This window comes from Bos grunniens, chromosome 9, assembly GCF_055505025.1.
Source record: "Bos grunniens cultivar Pamir isolate PY7600 chromosome 9, Bosgru_T2T1.0, whole genome shotgun sequence".
NCBI classification, from domain to species: domain Eukaryota; kingdom Metazoa; phylum Chordata; class Mammalia; order Artiodactyla; family Bovidae; genus Bos; species Bos grunniens.
Genome location: NC_141173.1, coordinates 42,701,018 through 42,719,826, shown reverse-complemented (window position 1 = coordinate 42,719,826; position 18,809 = coordinate 42,701,018). Strand labels below are relative to the sequence as shown.

Here is an 18,809-nt window from a genome sequence, read left to right as displayed (position 1 = left end):
CACCAATTTACATTCCCACCAACAGTGTACAAGGGATAGTAGAGGAAGCCATGAGGATGAGAGACAAGACCAGCATTCCCTGGCCTGCCTGCTGGGGAATGCTGGGTGTGAAATGAACTTGATCACTTCCAGTGTCCTCAAAGCTCTGGGCTTTCTGTGAGGGAATAGGCTTCTGGTGCATGCCTTATTAAATGCTCAGGCTGTTGATTCTTTGATTGCTAATGTGATCATAGTGATTAAAAGTTTCAGAGTGTATTTATTTAACTTTAAAATTATTAAAGTTGGATAATTTAATTATAAAGGTTAACTGTATCTGAATTTAACTGTATCTGTATCTGAATTTCTTTCAAAAGCCTATATTCTCGGCTTTTAAAAAAAGTATTATAATTGTCAATTATCCAGCTCTAATCTACAGCTATTATTTATTTGCAGTTTTTATGTTAGATGCTAGTCTATATTTTCTTATTTTTTACTGGTGAATTTTCCATAGTGCCTGAGACAGTTCCACAGGCTTCCCTGGTGGCTCAGATGGTAAAGAATCTGCCTAGGATGTGGGAACCCAGGTTTGATCCTCGGGTCTGGAACTTACCCTGGAGAAGGGAAGGGCTACCCACTCCAATATTCTTGCCTGGAGAATTCCATGGACAGAGGAGCCTGGTGGGCTACAGTCCACAGGGTCGAAAAGAGTCAGACATGACTGAGTGACTGACACTTTTTCTCATGCTAAGTAAGGGCCATTACTTATTTATTATTATTTTAAATAAAATAATTATTTTATTTATACTGGTGCCTTTCAGAAGAGATACTGACTGATAAATAATCTGTAAATCTTGCCAGTTATGAACATAGTTCTCTGGAGGAAATAGTCCCCAGAGTGCTAACTAGATGTATTTCCTAAAACAGGATTTTAACAAAAAAGAATAATATCAACATTTTATTTTTAGGTAGTTTAACATAAGAAATAAACACTCCTTTAAAAAAAAAAGTAACATAGTGTTAAGTTTTCCAGTAGCAGAGTGTGGGTTCATTATCCCAAAGCTAATGAACAATCGCTAGAGCAATCAGTACATACTGTTTAATAGTATTTTTTTTTTTTAAGGTACAGGGAAAACAATGGTGATGGACATGTTTTATGCTTATGTGGAAATGAAGAGGAAAAAACGTGTTCATTTTCACGGTTTCATGCTAGACGTTCACCAAAGTAAGTTGATGATCTGAAAGAAGTGATTTTTAAGTGGCCAAACACAGCAAAGTAATTTTCCTCATTTTAAAGTTCTTAATCTAAAAAATTAGATTTTTGCTAAAAGTAAGATTTTATTTAGTTTCATTTGTTTTGTGCTATATTGAAATAATTAGTGATGTGTCCAGAGTTGGTCCTAGAGACAAATTCATTCCTTCCAAATCAGAGAACAGAGGTTACTCTGTGAAGGCCAGACATTTCCTCTACTAAGGATTAGTAAGAAATGTTAAAGCCTCACCTGTCTCACCAGGGTATTCTTGATTAGGCCCTTTCCTCCATGTCACCTTAGCATGCGGGCATTCAGTTTGTTCTTGTATGTATGCTTTATTGCTTTGTCAGTGGTCTTACATTATTTCATCTTTGCATTATTTGTTTACCAGCCATACTGTAACCTCCTCAGGGCAGGAATATTATACTTTTCTTCAAATACTTTCAGCATTTAGTAACATATAGTGAATGAAGTGGGCCTGGCTGGAAGTAAGGGAACATCCTGATTAGACGTGCCAGACATAGAGGGCAGGTTGACCTCCTGTGCCTGCATCCCTGAAGTCCTCAGGGCTAAGATCCATCTGTTGATCCATCAGCCACCATCTAATCATCTGTTCTGTCACTTTGTCATCTCCAAAGTGGCTGAAGAGTGGAGATGGAATGATCACAGAGTGTCCTTACAACCATGGGGATGTAGTAATATGTGAACAACTTATTTTGAGGTAGAGAAATTGCAACCAGCCTCAATAATCATATTTGCTTATATGTGAAATTTAAACTTCATTTGTATATTCACGCTGTTTCATTTAGAGGTTTAAAAAGTGTGTACTTAGGTGTCTAAAATGTACTTTTAGTACAATATTTGATTTGTGTTTAATTTCATCCATTTAAGGAATACACCGCCTTAAACAGAGTTTGCCAAAGAGGAAACCAGGATTCATGGCTAAATCATATGATCCAATAGCTCCTATAGCTGAAGAAATTAGTGAAGAAGCATGTCTCTTATGTTTTGATGAATTTCAGGTAAGGTAGAGATGTTTCATAGATGTAGAATGGTATACTGAGTTAAGTGTGAGTATTTCAATTCTGTTCCTGATTTTATCAGTTTTTATAAATTAATACTTTATCTCTTATGACTTTAATTTTGTTATCTAGTCCTTGAGTCAGCACAGCATCACTTGCACAGGGCAAATTGACCCATCTACTTTTGTATGGCCAGTGAAAAAAAAAAGATTTTTATATTTTTTAAAAAAAGGAAAAGAGGGCTTTCCTGTTGGCTCATTGGTAAAGAATCCACCTGCCAGTGCAGGAGAGGCAAGTTCTGTCCCTGGCCTGGGGAGATCCCACGTGCTGTGAAGCAACTCAGCCCACAGCTATTGAGCCTGTGCTGTGAGCCTGGAAACCTCAACTATCAGCTACTGAAGCCCAGGCACCTAGAGCCTGTGTCCCCCAACAAGAGAAGCCACCGCAATGAGAAGTTTGCACACTGTTATGAAGCATAGCCCCTGCTCACCACAAACAGAGAAGGGCCTGCACAGCAGAAAAGACCCAGAACAGCCAAAAATAAACAAATAAATAAATAAATGCAATTATTAAAGAAAAAAAAAACAACAAAAATGCGTCAGACAGCCTATATGGCTGGCAAAGCCTAAAATGTTTACTATTCTTCCTTTTGTAGGAAGCTTGCCTACCCTATATTCTAATCAATGGATTCACATTTCCCTACATCATGATGTAGGGGAAATAATATTATGATTACAAAATAATATCTTTAAAGATATTTGAAGTTTTTTTTTCAAGTGTTATATAAAAAATAAAGGATTCACACATCTCATTTAAGCCTCATCACTTATCTGTGATGAAGGAAGGGAATGGTTGAGTTGAAATTTTAAAGTTTGTTTTGGTTTTAGGGTTTGAAATTGTGCATTTAAATTGGTAATACGTTATTTCTTGGTCTTTATTTCTTATGAGAGCAGTTATCGCATCAAGGCAAGCAAAGTCTTATGCTTATTCTGTGTCCTCTGTATCCTTCTGTATCCCAGTGTTAAAATAGTAGTAGTAAAAATAACAGCAACAATAATAATGATACAAGATACTCTAGGTTAAGAATTATTTTCTCTTTATTTGACTGTTCTTTTTGGTAGTTCTGAAATGCTTTTTCTAAGATGCTTACCATAAGTGCAATTGATTATTGGAATGAAAATAGAAAAATCCATACGTACTGAATATAAGCTCAAAATAAATCCGTGAGTACTGAATATAAGCTTAAAAACAGGGCATCACACCCAAAACTTTTGAAAAAATATTTCTGGACCCGAGTGCAGAAACTCCTGTGTCTGATTGCCTAGAATAAAGGCCCAGAGAACTTTCAAGAGTAGGGAACTAACATTAGTTATATGCCTACCCGTGGCTCAACTGGTAAAGATTCTGCCTGCAATGTGGGAGACCTGAGTTCAATCCATAGGTTGGGAAGATCGCCTGGAGAAGGGAACGGCTACCCACTCCATTATTCTGGCTTGGAGAATTCCATGAACTATATAGTCCATGGGGGTCTCAAAGAGTCAGACATGACTGAGTGACTTTCACTTTTCACTTTACCTCAAGGCAGGCCCTGGGTGACTCATACATCTCATCTAAGCCTCACAATGTATTTGTAATGAAGTGAGGAAATTGCTCTGGTTGAATTTTAAAGTTTCTTCCAATTTTAAGATTCTCTGAAATTATGCATTTAAATTGGTAGTGCATTATTTCCTGTTATTCTGTGCGAGTTAGTGGGTAGATCTATGGCCAGGATTCCTTTATCCCAAATGAGGCAAGTTGGTCTCCTCTAGCAACTCAGTTGGAGAAGGTGATGGCACCCCACTCCAGTACTCTTGCCTGGAAGATCCCATGGATGGAGGAGCCCGGTAGGCCGCAGTCCATGGGGTGTCTCAGAGTCGGACAGGACTGAGGTACTTCACTTTCTCTTTTCATCTCCATGCATTGGAGAAGGAAATGGCAACCCACTCCAGCATTCTTGCCTGGAGAATCCCACAGACAAGGGAGCCTGGTGGGCTGCCATCTATGGGGTCGCACAGAGTCGGACACGACTGAAGCAACTTAGCAGTAGCAGTAGCAGCAACTCAATACACACAGCTCACAACGGTCTCAGTTTATGATAGAGGAGAAAGGAGAATTTTTTTTAACCAGTAATGGTGTTACACTGAACCATCTGGGGAGGAGGAATTTTTACCTCTTTCTCCCTTCAGTCATATTCAGACGGCCTGGCATTCGCATTCACCCTTTGTGTTATAGAACTACAAAGGTCTTCGGAAGAAAGGCTTATGGAAAGAGATGTTCCTTAGCTGCTCTGAAGAGGTACACTGAGTACACGAGTGTACTACAGAAAGAGAGGGCCTTATTTAGTTCTAAAAATAGCACCGAGTTAACAGTTATGTGGCCTTCAACAAGTCAGTCATGAATCACTGAACGCCATCTCTCTTGGTTTCTCATTATGAGTTTTAACCAAAATATCTCTAAACAAAATTGAATCGACAGAGTTAAATTTTTTTTTTCCCCTTAGAAACAGAAGTTTTATTGAAAGAGGGAAACCAGTGATGTGAACAAAGCACTACTTCTGTATGTTACTTGTGTTGTGTCAGCTTTTTAAACGAGAAACTTTGAGGTACATGACTCTGAGTACCTTCTTTTGCCACAGTTATCAGGTATTCAACACATTAAATTTTTGATTAAAGGTATTGAAATTAAAATTTTTAAAGTATATTATTACCCAAACTTTGTTAAGAAATTCATGGCTTACAAAGTGTCCTTACTTCACTTAATTCTATTAAATAGTTATTCTGCATGATGGAAGTAACTAATAGAGTTGGCAGGACCATTGATAAGACTGTTTAGGAATGTTAGGAGAAGATAAAAATCTGGTTGTGCAAAGATCCCGAGAAGATTTATGCCAAGCAGAGCCAAATTACATACTAGGCACAGCAGGTACAGCGCTGAGAGTCCATGATACTTTAAGGGAACCATGAAAATAATTTTTTTTATAATTTGGAGAAGAAATGAATATATCAATAGTGAATCCAGCCTGTATCTGTCTGTATCTGTACTATATTTGTTTATACGAACACAGTTATAAAATGTAATTTATATGTATATAGATGTATATTTATATATATGTTTAAATATATTTTAATTGAGGAAAGGTCTTCTGAAGGTTAAAGGGCCCATGAAAATCATATTGCCATCCTCATAGTGAGGTCTTAATAGAAACCTGTCTGATTGCTGGATATTCTCTGTTGAGTTCAAATTTTAGAAGATTGATACATGGTTGTGAAGAAGGAAACAAAAGCAACTATCTATCGGGATGAATCAAGTATTGTAAATGAAATGTAAGGCAACAGAAAAGATTTTTGAAATTATATATTAGGGGAGATCAAGAGGGAGACAGATCCCTTGCTTATAAAATGTTGCTTGCTAACAAAGAGAAAGTGAATGTGACGCAGCCGTCTGTCATCTCCTACTTTATCCAGAATTGGTTCATTCATTCATTTACTCATTCACCCCAGTTGTCTTAAAGAGCCTTATTCCTTTCTATAGGACCCTATCTGTCCCACAGTCACATGGATCATGTCAGGACATCTGATCTATGAGTAGCTAGTCTACAAGCTTGTCAACACCCGTGGACTTGTGTGGTGTGGCCTAGTGATTAAGCCAGTCATACATTTTTTCTTGTGTATTTGAACTAAAAGGTACAGAGGGAAGTTGCCACTTAGTAATGAGCCAAGAACAAAGAGATTTAGGAAGTAGCTGAATCACATTAGCGGAAGGAGTACCAGGGTCCTCCCTAGGCAGCTGCTGAGCTCTCCAGAGCAACCTGTAATTTCAGACCAGTTTCCAGCACCAGTTCCCAGGAGGTGCTTTCAGTGCTATTTCATCCTGGGATCTCAAGTATAAACAAGCCCTTTCCTTTAGCTGAATCTCCTGTTTCTTGCCAAGAGTTTTGATGAGAAAGGAATTATTCAGTTTATGTCTTGCTCTTATCTTCTGTATTGAAAAAAAATTTCCTGTGATCTAGAACAAATAGAGTGAATAGAAGTAAAGTAATGTGAGGAAATGTCATCTTCCTTAATATCTGTTACCTCTAATGGGAGGAGGTTTACCTGGATGAACCAAAGCCCAAGAAAAGCAAAGAGAAGAGGTATACGTTAGGATGCTTTTGGCTGCAGGTAACAGAAAACCCAACTTAAAAGGGCTTAAACTCTAAGGCAGAATAATAAGATGGGATTATAAGGCAGGAGAAAGGAATGGCAACCCATTCCGGAATTCTTGCCTGGGAAATTCCATGGACAGAGGAGTCTGGCAGGCTACTCAGTCAGACACGGCTGAGTGACTAAGACTTTCACTTTTCAAGATGGTGTCATCCCCCTTGCTCAACCCTGCTCCCCGCCAGCCCCCGCTTCCTCTCTAACCTTATCACTCTTACTTTCAGACTCACTGAATGCTCCCTACTTTTTCCAATCCTATTTTCTTCATAGATTAGGGAACCGTAGGTATTGGTTGTTTTTATACCAAATACTTGTTTCTCACCAGAGTTCTGAAAAAAATATGCAGAAAGACTACAGAATGAGACTGAAAAACAACTTGATTGCTTTTATTTGCTCCCGTATTTTAGGGTAGCATGCTAGTATGGTAGCGTTTACCCTCTTCTCTTGAGCAAAGTTGGCCTGAATGTCTTAGAATGAAAAATGTTAATAGTCTTGCTTTTTTGTTTTTCCTGCAGTACCAAACTTGAACCTTGGAGCTTATCACTGCATGCAAGAAAAGACTAGTATTTGCATATACCTTTTGGAGAAAAGCCAGGGAAATCGAGAATATAAGGGCAAGAATGAGGGCAGAGTTGATCACTGAGCAGAGCCTAAACAGATCGCTAAACAGAGGTGGCTCAGAGGTTAAAGCGTCTGCCTGCAAGGCAGGAGACCGGGGTTCAATCCCTGGGTCAGGAAGATCCCCTGGAGAAGGAAATGGCAACCCACTCCAGTATTCTTGCCTGAAGAATCCCATGGACGGAGGAGCATGGTAGGTTACAGTCCACGGGGTCACAAAGAGTCGGACGCGACTGAGAGACTTCACTTTCACTTTCACTTTGGAGAAAAGCCAGGGAAATCGAGAATATAAGGGCAAGAATGAGGGCAGGGTTGATCATTGAGCAGAGCCTAGATTTCCTAATTTCAGTATCCTGTGGACTGTCTTCCACTGGTCTTAGAAAAGCTCCTTCTAGCACATCAAAACTGGGTTAACTGCCAGTTCAGGTCTCTACTGGTCCTCCTTTCCTAAAAATCAAGAAGATAAAATGATATCTCAGAGTATTGGCACACCAGCACTCTGACCCCAGCGTCTGTACAATTTAGAACAAACAAGCTAAGCCTTTGCACTTTCTGCATGGAATGGCCTCCCCTACATGTCCATCATGATACTCTCTTACTTCTTCAGATCTTTGCTTAGTTATACCCTTAACAAGGCCGATACCCTGTTTAAAAATACAGTTGACTCCCACACTTCTAAAGCCCCTATCCTTTTTTTTCCATAACATATATTACCTCTGACATATATCTACTTATTTATTGTTTACTACTTATTATACATATTTCTCTACAGGAGTGTAAACTCGAAGGTTGTTTTGCTGATTGATGTATCTCAAATGTCTAGAATAGTGCTTGAGTATAAATGAATGAACAAATAATAATGAGTGAGCAAATGAATGAATAAATCTTAGTATCAATTAATAACTATTGAAGTTATTGAAGTGCTCCCCCAACTAAGCCCACTTCCTTCATATATAACAACCTGCATTTTTTCCTGTCAATGTTCTGAATTATCTTAGCATTTTTGTCTAATAGGTGAAAAATGGGATCTCATTGTTTTAATTATATTCTTTTAATAATATGGTTTGTCTTTTTTGTATATATTTGCTTACTGTTAAATCCATCTTTTGTGAACTAACTGTTGGATTCAATGACCATTTATTTATTAGGGTGCTTTTATTCTATCAGTATATGCTGTAATAATATTAGCTACTGTTTACTGAGTGTTCTCTATGTGCCTGTGCTCCTAACTACTGTGCTATGCTGTGTATCATTCCATCTACAGCTAAAATTCTAAACAGTTACATAAAAATCATATGGTCTTATCCTCAACATACAGAGGTAACAGTCATAATGAACATTTCTTGAGGATTTACTATATCTAATGATTTTGCAAGGTAGTTGTTGTTACTCCCTTTATTGGATTGATGAGAGAATTAAGGGTCAGAGAAGTTGAGTTACTTTTCCAAGGTTACAGAGCTGGTAACTCTTGAATCCATCATCAGTGCTCTTATTCACTAGTAATAAAGGCTATGTTGTATGTTCTTTTTGTTATATGTCTTCTATTATATGTTTAAATATATAGACCTAGAACTAGGTGGGTTTTTAGAAAATCTTTTAATGATAGAATGTAGAAATTATCCTTAAGCCTAGTAAGCCTAGTACATACATTGCTGATTTGCTAGTGCAGTTTTTAGGCACTTTAATCTCTATGACAGTGTATCTGCAATCACCACTTCACTTTAAAAATTGAATCCTATTACTGGTCTTGATTTTTAATTATTATTGACCATTAGATGGTGTTAATTAATATAATATTTATTTTATAGGGGGATGAATGGGAACAATTGTTGCTTAAAAACAATAATACATTGTTTCTTTTCTCTTAAATTTAGGGCTTTTTTAAGATTATGTTTTGGTAGCATTCAGATTACATTTGCAGAAGGTCAGTTTTACCAAGCGTAGTATTTCAGTTTTACCTGTTATCAAATACATTGTTCTTGTTTGAGAGATTTGTGTAGATAGAATATTTTTATGTGTTTTAATTATTAATTACTGAAATAAAAGAATAGGTTTTCCTTAAAGTTTTCTTTAGGGTCTTCATTATATTCTCTTTGAATATTAATATTTATTATTAAGCCATTTATGATTCTGAAGATATCAGAATACTGAAGGAGACTGAATTTTTTAAAAAATGTTTTCTCATGTTTCTTTTAGGGACACTGGATAGATATTTTACTAATATGGTCCAAAAAAAAAAGAATTCTGATGAGCAGAATATCATGCAAAATTCTCCTCTATAAGCTATCAATATCATTTAAAAAATAGTTTTGACCATTTTTATAAAACAGGAAAGCTATTAAAAACTGCTAATAAAAAATAGGTGCTTATTTTTGTGCTAATACTAATTACTAATAATGCATGCTTATGTTTGTCACTCATTACATGGCCCTGTACCAATCAGTAGATGACTGAGACTCAAGTACTTACACATGTAAATTAACCATTAGATTTTTTTTTTCCTTTTTTTTACTTAAGCGAGTCATGATGGAAAGCAACTCTAGGTCATAAAAAAATCTTTTCTCTTTAATGCTAATGAAATGTCTCCACTCTGTATTAGCAGACTACCCTTAGTGGTAATCTGTAGCCTTCTCTTTTGTTCCTGGTGGTAATGAAATGCTGGGTGATGAAAAAGCTCGCTCTTCAAGAATGTGTGGCCAATTGTCTTCTGTTCACTTATACTGTAAAATTACTGTTCCCCAGCAAAGCTGAACAAGTGCAAGGACAAGATCAAAAGAGTATGCATTGGCACCCGGCTACACCAAGTGACTCCTGCTTTATTAATTAGCCATCGCTTCTCCAAGTTAATTTACTCTGCTAGAGCAAAAACATTCTGTAATACAAAAACAACAAATTATAATTCAACCACCAGTCCTTATTGCTTGCTTTTTTCAACTTCCAGTTTAAACCTTTGCACAGTGTTATAAGCTGAATGTCCCTTCACTTATCTGAACCTTTAGGGCACAAAAGCTATTTTAATTTTTTTCAAGAAAATCAGTGAGATAGTCAAATGATCATTTTTATTCTCTAAAATTGGGTGATTTTAATTAATAACCATTCTTTTTAAAAGTCAGTGTATTGGGAATCCAATTTAAAAGTGCAGTTGCTTCTAAAATTTGCAAGCTTGTTCTGTCCTCTCATCAGAAATGCCACTGGTGTTTAAGCATTTGAAAAGGGCCTTCTCTGTGAGTGTTTTGGCGGAAGCAAAATTTGACAGTGATCCTAAGCTCCAAATTAAATAATATCAGTACCACTTTCCTTTTCATTTTAATCACCACTTTGTAAGTTCTTTAGGTCTTTTTAAATTTTTTTAGTTAATGGTTTAAAGTTAAAGCCTGAGACAGCAAAAAAAAAAAAAAAGATCTGCACATTCCCATATCCTGGTTTGATTTGGTTTTGTTCAGGTGGGAAGGAAATCAACTTTTGAGTGAGATATCAGCTGAAAGAGAGAAGTGATTTAGACTTCTGTCACCCAGATTGTTGTTAGTTGTGTTACAACCATTTAGTCGGTCACTTTTAGTGTTTTGATCTAATTTGAAAAAATGTCACTAGTTTCTGTGTACTTTAGCATGGTTTAAAAATAACAATGTGATATATATTGTGTGATATATTTTTATGAATATAAAATAAGTTTTATTGAGATTACCTAAAATGTGCTGTTAAAGGAAGATCAAAACATTTTTACACTGAGAGTATCCAAAACCATGTTATTATATTCATAGGGTAAGGTGCAATAATTAATATCAACCTTCACTATATATTTATTTGTGAAGTCAACTTCCTTCCCTCCCTAATTTCTGTATTTCTTTGTGATTTTAAAAAGCTTTTTAAAAAAAATTATCATTAAGATTGTTAATTGTGGATTAAAAAATAATCTTAGAAAGTATCAGTGGTCATATTATCTCTGTAACTTAGATGAAATAGTTTTATCTGCATTGTTTATTTCTGTTTTAGTCAGAAGCTATTTTTTTTTTTTTTCAGCACCGTGTTAACCATTCTTATAAGGTTGGTTTTTTTGTTTTTGGTTTTTTTTTGTAGAAGGAATATTTGTGTTTGTGAAGGTTAGCAGAGGCTGGCTGTGCTGGAAATGACTGCAGTGCCTTTTGATTATTCATGGACAGTAATAGAAGGCACTTAAAAAGAACAATGAAATTGCTTATTTTTGTGATGGGCCATCTGTTGAATTGTTTTGTGCAACAATTGCACAATAGTATCTATGTCATATCATTCTATTTTCAACAGCAGCTGATTTTGTCTCACAGGCTACTTGTCCTTATTTCTAAAGTCCCATGACCATTTAAAGTCACCTTTTCAAGGACCTTTGCCAGAAAGGTGTTAGAAATCTCAAACAGCCTGTGTTTTTTTTTTTTTTTTTCTCTTTTTTCCTCTCTCCTCTTTATTTGGAGAGAGAGGCTGTAATGGGAGTAGGAGGCGGGAGTATGAGGGGGGAGTTGGTTATGTTAGTTCTAATTAGTTAGATTTCCTAAATGTTTAGGACAATTATCTGTGCTTTCCACCTGTAGTTCTATGAAAGAAGTTAACATAGAATCATTTGATAATTTGTGTAGAAATGATAGGCTTGCAAAAAAGAAGAGTCAAGTTTAACTGACTACAGTCTTCCATGCTTTTAATTATCTACTCTTTTCTTCATGATAATTAGAATTTTTCTCTTGGAATTCACTTCCATATTAAAAAAAAAAAAAAGATGAGCCATTACCAAATTTGTTAGAGCAGAAGTAAAATTAAAATAAAACAAGTGTGTTGCTGTCCATAGGTCACTGACATTGCTGATGCCATGATTCTGAAACAGCTTTTTGAAAATCTGTTCAAAAATGGGGTCGTCGTTGTGGCAACATCCAACAGGCCACCGGAAGGTAAAAACAAACATTGTGCTAGTCTTATCCAATTAGGTGGGAATGAATAAGCTTTTAAAAATTCATAATTTTGTACTCATTTTATTATGTTAATAAATCTGATGACTTAGTTTTATCCTAGGTTTTATAGCTAACTTAATTTGAAAAATCAGTCGGTATTTGTATTTGAAAATGTTTTAGCATGCTAAATCCAGGTGATCTCCTGTGTTTGACACACTTGCAGTTTTTCTCTGAGTATTCGATATGCATATTAAAAATACTGGCCTTTCTAACTGCTTTTTATGGGTCATGAAAGAAACTCAGTGAAATGAAAGGAAAAATTCCTAATTGAATCTTGGGAAAAGACTTAAAGCTTGCCTGCATAAGTGGTTTCTGATACTTCATTTATCATTTCTGAAAAAGCACTTGTGGCTTATTAGGACATTGTTTAAGAATTAAAATATAAGAAAATATAGATAAAAATAGCAAGTTAAAATCTTGTATCTTTCAGCCCATCATGTGGTCAATTGAAGGTTGAATACTACCAAAAAATAGTATTTTATGTATTCTTAATGTTGACTGTGTGGATCACAATAAACTGTGGAAAATTCTGAAAGAGATGGGAATACCAGACCATCTGACCTGCCTCTTGAGAAACTTATATGCAGGTGAGGAAGCTACAGTTAGAACTGGACATGGAACAACAGACTGGTTCCAAATAGGAAAAGGAGTATGTCAAGGCTGTATATTGTCAGCCTTATTTAACTTACATGCAGAGTACATCATGAGAAACGCTGGGCTGGATGAAACACAAGCTGGAATCAAGATTGCCGGGAGAAATATCAATAACCTCAGATAGGCAGATGACACCACCTTTATGGCAGAAAGTGAAGAGGAACTAAAGAGCCTCTTGATGAAAGTGAAAGAGGAGAGTGAAAAAGTTGGCTTAAAGCTCAACATTCAGAAAACTAAGATCATGGCATCTGGTCCTATCACTTCATGGGAAATAGATGGGGAAACAGTGGAAACAGTGTCAGACTTTATTTTTTTGCACTCCAAAATCACTGTAGATGGTGATTGCAGCCATGAAATTAAAAGACGCTTACTCTTTGGAAGGAAAGTTATGACCAACCTAGACAGCATATTGAAAAGCAGAGACATTACTTTGCCAACAAAGGTCCGTCTAGTCAAGGCTATGGTTTTTCCTGTGGTCATGTATGGATGTGAAAGTTGGACTGTGAAGAAAGCTGAGCACTAAAGAATTGATGCTTTTGAACTGTGGTGTTGGAGAAGACTCTTGAGAGTCCCTTGGACTGCAAGGAGATCCAACCAGTCCATTCTAAAGGAGATCAGTCCTGAGTGTTCTTTTAAAGGACTGATGTTAAAGCTGAAACTCCAATACTTTGGCCACTTCATGTGAAGAGTTGACTTATTGGAAAAGACTCTGATGCTGGGAGGGATTGTGGGCAGGAGGAGAACGGGACGACAGAGGATGAGATGGCTGGATAGCATCACCGACTCGATGGACATGAGTTTGGGTAAACTCCAGGAGTTGGTGATGGACAGGGAGGCCTGGCGTGCTGCGATTCATGGGGTCGCAAAGAATCGGACATGACTGAGCAACTGAACTGAACTGAATGTTAACATCCGACTGGAATGCTGTTATACCAGATATCTGCATGATTAAGTCCTTTCCTCTTTCAGGTCTTTGCTCAAAGGTTATTTTGCCAATGACACCTAGATTCATTTCCCATTTGAATCTACAAACCATCCCATTTCCCCTGGCACTGCTTCTTCTTACCTGCTCTGTTTTTTTCATGTAGCATTTATGGATCTACCATGTACTTCATTTATTTATTTATTTTACTGTATTTATAGTTTATTATCTGTGCTCTTCCAGGATGCAAAAGCTTTAAGAGAGCAACAACTTTTACGTCTTCTTTTCACATATATGTATATTTTAAGCACCTGAAATAATGCCTTGCACATAATTGGATCTCAGTAAATAGGCTTAGAATGAATATTGAGTAAATGTGTATTTTTAAAGGTTCTCTCTGCAGTATTGAGAATAGATTGTGGGAGTGAGGTTTCAAGGTTGGAAGTAGGGAGACCATTTAGAAGATGACCGTAACAATCCTGAGGGCAGATGACGGAGCAGTGAAGGTGGTGAGAGTAGTCAGGTTTTGCAGGCAGTCAAAAGGATTTAGTGATAGAATGAATATGGGTTATTAAAAAAAAAGATCAAGAATGGCTCAAAGATTATGACCTGAGCAATTGGAAGGGTAACTTGGCTGTTTATTGTAATGGGAAAGACTATAGGAAAAGCTAATTTGGGAAGGGAGGTAGACGTAGGGTTCTGGGGTGTCTATGGTTATGAGATAGATGCATATAAATTTGGATTTCAAGGAAAGGTTTGGACTGGAGATAGAAATTTGGGAGTCATCTGTCCTAAAGGAAGCTGGTAAGAGCAGCCAATGAGTAGGAGAGCCAAGAGTATGTTGAACAAGGAAAAGGGAAGCGGTACAAAAAAGATGGATGATCACCTTTGTTAAATGCTGCTAGGAGGTGAAAAATGAGGTTGAGAGTTGATCATTGGAATTGGTGACATGGAGCTCATCACTGAACCTGAAAAGAGCAATGTAGTGGTGTGAGTTTTTTGTTCTGTTTTTTTTTAATTGTCATGTCACATTAATGACTTATAGAGAATTTGTAATCTACTAATATGCCCAGATATTACTGTGTGAGCTGCTGTCAAACTAGGTCTCTCTCTTTCTCTATTTTTGTAGTTGATCTCTTTTTTCTTCCTGTTTCAGCTTATTAATTTGTCTATGTTTTTCATATTATTAATTTATGTTGATATTTTTGAAGTATGATTCTAACATTATTTTTAGCTACCCCTACTAGCTATGACATTTATAAGCTTAGTAATTGTGCTTCTATATCTTCAGCTGTTCATTAATTAAAATATATAAATAGGGTTAGGCCGGAGAAGGCAATGGCACCCCACTCCAGTACTCTTGCCTGGAAAATCCCATGGACAGAGGAGCCTGGTAGGCTGCAGTCCATGGGGTCGCTAGGAGTCGGACAAGACTGAGCGACTTCACTTTCACTTTTCACTTTCATGCATCGGAGAAGGAAATGGCAACCCACTCCAATGTTCTTGCCAGGAGAATCCCAGGGACGGGGAAGCCTGGTGGGCTGCCGTCTATGGGGTTGCACAGATTCGGACACGACTGAAGCGACTTAGCAGCAGCAGCAGCAGCAGCAGCAGAAGGGTTAGGCCAAGTTTAGACTCTTCTTGTATACCGTAAGATGCCTTATTTTAGGGAAACATTAATTAGTTCATCAATACCTTAAGATCTAGTTATTCAAACAATTATAGTTATACATAATCTGTTATACTATAGAGAATTATGAATGATTTTTCAGATACATTTATTAAAATCCTTATAATGTTCTGTATCTCATTCTTGTGATTTACTAGTGTAATAGCCCTATGAGACAAGGCAATGAGTTTTTTCATATTAGATCATCAATGGGGACAGAAGGCTTGACTCTACTCCTGCGACTTGTTGACTTAATAGTATCTTCAGTATTACCTTTAGGCATTCAGGATAAGCTATGTTCATAAAAAGCAAGGTGCTTGAACAAGCTTAGAATGACTCCCCAAGCAAAGACTGTTGAGAAGAAAATTGCCAGTGGCTGCTCAAGCTACTGCAGTGTGTAAACTGAGGAAGGCCAACCACAGGAGAGGTTAGGAACATTCTGGAGCTCATAGCTTTGTAGGAGTAAACAAAGTTACAGGCCCACTAAGGTAGCACATAGAAATCCGAGATGGAGCTGTCCCTATGGAGGAGACTGAAGGTCTAAGATGCAGGATTCCAAAAATCGGGCATTAGCCACAAATTTAAAGAAAGCCTTTTCTAAATATGAATCTAGATGGGATGCTTAGCATACACCAGGTTTTTTAACCATGGCAGACAATCAGTCATCATAAGTAGCTTACTATTTTAATATAAAGAAGATGGTATATATGTTATATATATATGCCATCTCCTGCTGGTGTGTGTGTGTGTGTTTCTTCATGACTGAAGAAACAAGACTTAGGAAGATTAAGTTTGAATGTCAGGAAAAGTTAAATGTGTAGGACAAAGAATGGGTCAGTGGTTGCCAGGGGCCTGGAGTGATAAGGTGTTTGACTACAAAAGGCCAGCACCAGAGAATTTGAGGGGGAGTTTGGAACTGTTTTGTATCCCGATTGTACTGGTGGTTACATCTGTTAAACCTCATAGAATTGGACAACAAAAAAGTTAGTTTTCCTGTTTATAGATTAAAAAGAAATCACATGGATAGTGAGTGACAGAACAGAGGCTAGAATGTAGGTTGTGACTCTTTTGACACACTGTCCTCTATCTTTCCTTCTTGTTGGTCATCACTGATCTTTTTCTACCCCATCCCAGGTATAGTATGTCCTCTTTTCCAGCCATCAGAATGCATTCAACTTTTTCTTTAGGTTACTGCTGTTAATTTCTAGCCCCCGGATACTTATTATTATTTTCAAAATAGCTTCTGCTTATTCTCAGAGTGTTATGCGAGGTGGGAGAAGAACCTTCTTGGCAGAGGGTTGAAGCAAAGCGCAGTGATTGGAGAGAGAATGACCTGTTTGAGGAACTGAAAGCTAGCCAATGTGGCTGGAATACACCAATGAAGGGGAAGTAGTATACAGTGAGGTACAGGATGAATCTGGAGAAGTGAGAGCTCAGACCTTATAAAGCAGTAATAAGGATTTTGGATTTTATTATAAGAGAAATGGGAAGCCACTAAAGTGCTTTTAGTAGGGACTGGTAAGATTGGATTTGGAATACCACTCTGGTTATAGTATGGAGAATGGGTTATAGGATGGGGTACAGTAATATGGTGGATTCAGGGAGACACTCTAGTAGGTTATTGCTATATATACAATATATGATAATAACAAGAAATGATAATAACTTGGTATAAGGCAGTGATCTCATCTTGGGGGGTATTTTGCAAACCAGGAGGTATTTGGCAATGTTAGAGATATCTTTGATTGTCACCACCCGGCAGTAAGGAGGAGTTGGTGCTGCTACTGGCATCTCATAGAAGTCAGAAATTCTGCCAAAACATCCTGTGGTGTACAGGGATGCCCGCCCCCCCCAAAAAAACTGAGAACTATCAAGCCTAAAATATCAATAGATATGAGGTTGAGAAAACTTGATATAGGATACAGAGAGGATAGATTTGAAAAATAGTTAAGAAGTAAAATGGGTATCACCTGGTTATAGGTTGGATATTGAGGAAAAGGAAAGGACAATTTCTAAATTTCTGGCTCATACAACTGGGTAGGTGGTAGTGCCTTTATTCAATAAAGACAGAATAATCTGGAGGCTAGAAGTCCAGAAGATACTGCCTAGGAGAAGAACACTGTATTTTTCCCCCCTCTGTTATCTTTAGCTGCTGTGCTTAACTTTCTTCCACATCATTCATCTTATCCCCTCCATTTCTTGTTAGAATGCATCAATTAAGAATAAAGGTTGTTGGTAGAAATTACAGTTATACCTTTATTGTCAATTTGTAGATAAATGTTATTAATTTTAATAGAAAGTGATTAGAAACCTTTAATTTTAATAGAAAATAATTGTTAGCCAGTAAAAGCAAGGCCAGAATTTAGGAACTTGGAAGAGAAAATAGCTCTGGAGGTAGTAGTCTGGGAAAGTCCAGTACAAGTAAAGAAAGGGAAGCGATACTTGAGGGGTGAAGGGAATAAGGTACCAAAGAGTGACTGCCTGTGTGTCGCTGTTTTTTCTAGTCCTCCCTTCTAAGTCCTGCCTTGCTCAGGTCAATGGCCTCATTGTCTACACCGCATAGTTGTTAAAATCTCAAACCAGTGTCAGCTCATGATTACTACTTTGGCTTTTGGCTTCCTGAGTGTTTACTGGTCTGCAGGGATTTTTCTACTTTCTTGTAAACTCAAAATATGTTTAATGTATTTTAACTATTTGTAACACAACATATGGAGTGCTGTTTTACATTTTCTAGGGTAATCTGGTTAAGATTCTTGAAGCAGAGAGGATCCACAGGAATAGGAAATTGCTGGGAAGTTTTTAGATAAAATATATCTATTTTAGTTTATATTCAGTTTCTTACTTTTATAAACTCTCAAGTTAATGATTTATTTAGCATTTTTGTCATTTAGGTAAATACAAATGTACATGTACAAATGCTCATGTACAAATAGACCTATTTTTACATTTTGAAGATGATACTGTCAGATCATTAGAAGAGCCAGAAACAAAAATTAAAATATCATATATATGCTACTCACTTTCTAACAAAATTTTGTTCATTTCATGATATTCTAGTAGGAAAAAGCAATACTATAGATTAAGTGCATGGAGACTCTAAGAACAAATTAATAATAGATTGGTAGATTAAGTTAATTAAATTGAAATTAATAATTAAACGTAAGAACTTGTTCAATCAAAAATACGAATATATTTTTGTAGAGAAAAACAATATGCAAGTTGAAATGGCTATGCTTTTTGACAGTAAAACAAAAAGTGCTAAAAGAAAAAAATCCCTTGTTTGAGGAATGCATTGTGGACTTCTAGTTTCTTATTTGTTTGTTTATTTTTGCTGCTGCTGAGTCTTCATTGCTGAACACGGGCTGTCTCTAGTTGTAGTGAGCTGGGGCTACTACTGTTGGTTGCAGCGCAAGGGCATCTCATTGTGGCGGCTTCCCCGGTGGAGCACAGGGGCTAGGTGTGTGGGCTTCAGCGGTTGTGGCAC

General features: G+C 36.9%; 1 protein-coding gene across 9 annotated transcripts in view; it reads left to right on the top strand.

Moving 5' to 3' along the window:
• Positions 1 to 18,809, top strand: part of AFG1L (AFG1 like ATPase) — a 198,849-nt gene that overhangs the window by 56,485 nt on the left and 123,555 nt on the right. For 8 of the 9 annotated variants that reach the window (XR_015132959.1, XR_015132961.1, XM_086317454.1 and 5 more), the window contains 3 exons: positions 1,100 to 1,201; positions 2,121 to 2,251; positions 11,921 to 12,020. Coding sequence is in view for 7 of the 9 variants with exons in the window: in XM_086317454.1 (XP_086173580.1) it covers positions 1,100 to 1,201; positions 2,121 to 2,251; positions 11,921 to 12,020 (333 nt within the window). In the remaining 2 variants the exon portion in view is untranslated. Of the gene's footprint in view, positions 1 to 1,099; positions 1,202 to 2,120; positions 2,252 to 11,920; positions 12,021 to 12,510; positions 12,629 to 18,809 lie in introns of those variants that run through there. The other variant, XM_086317453.1, reaches the window with a different exon arrangement.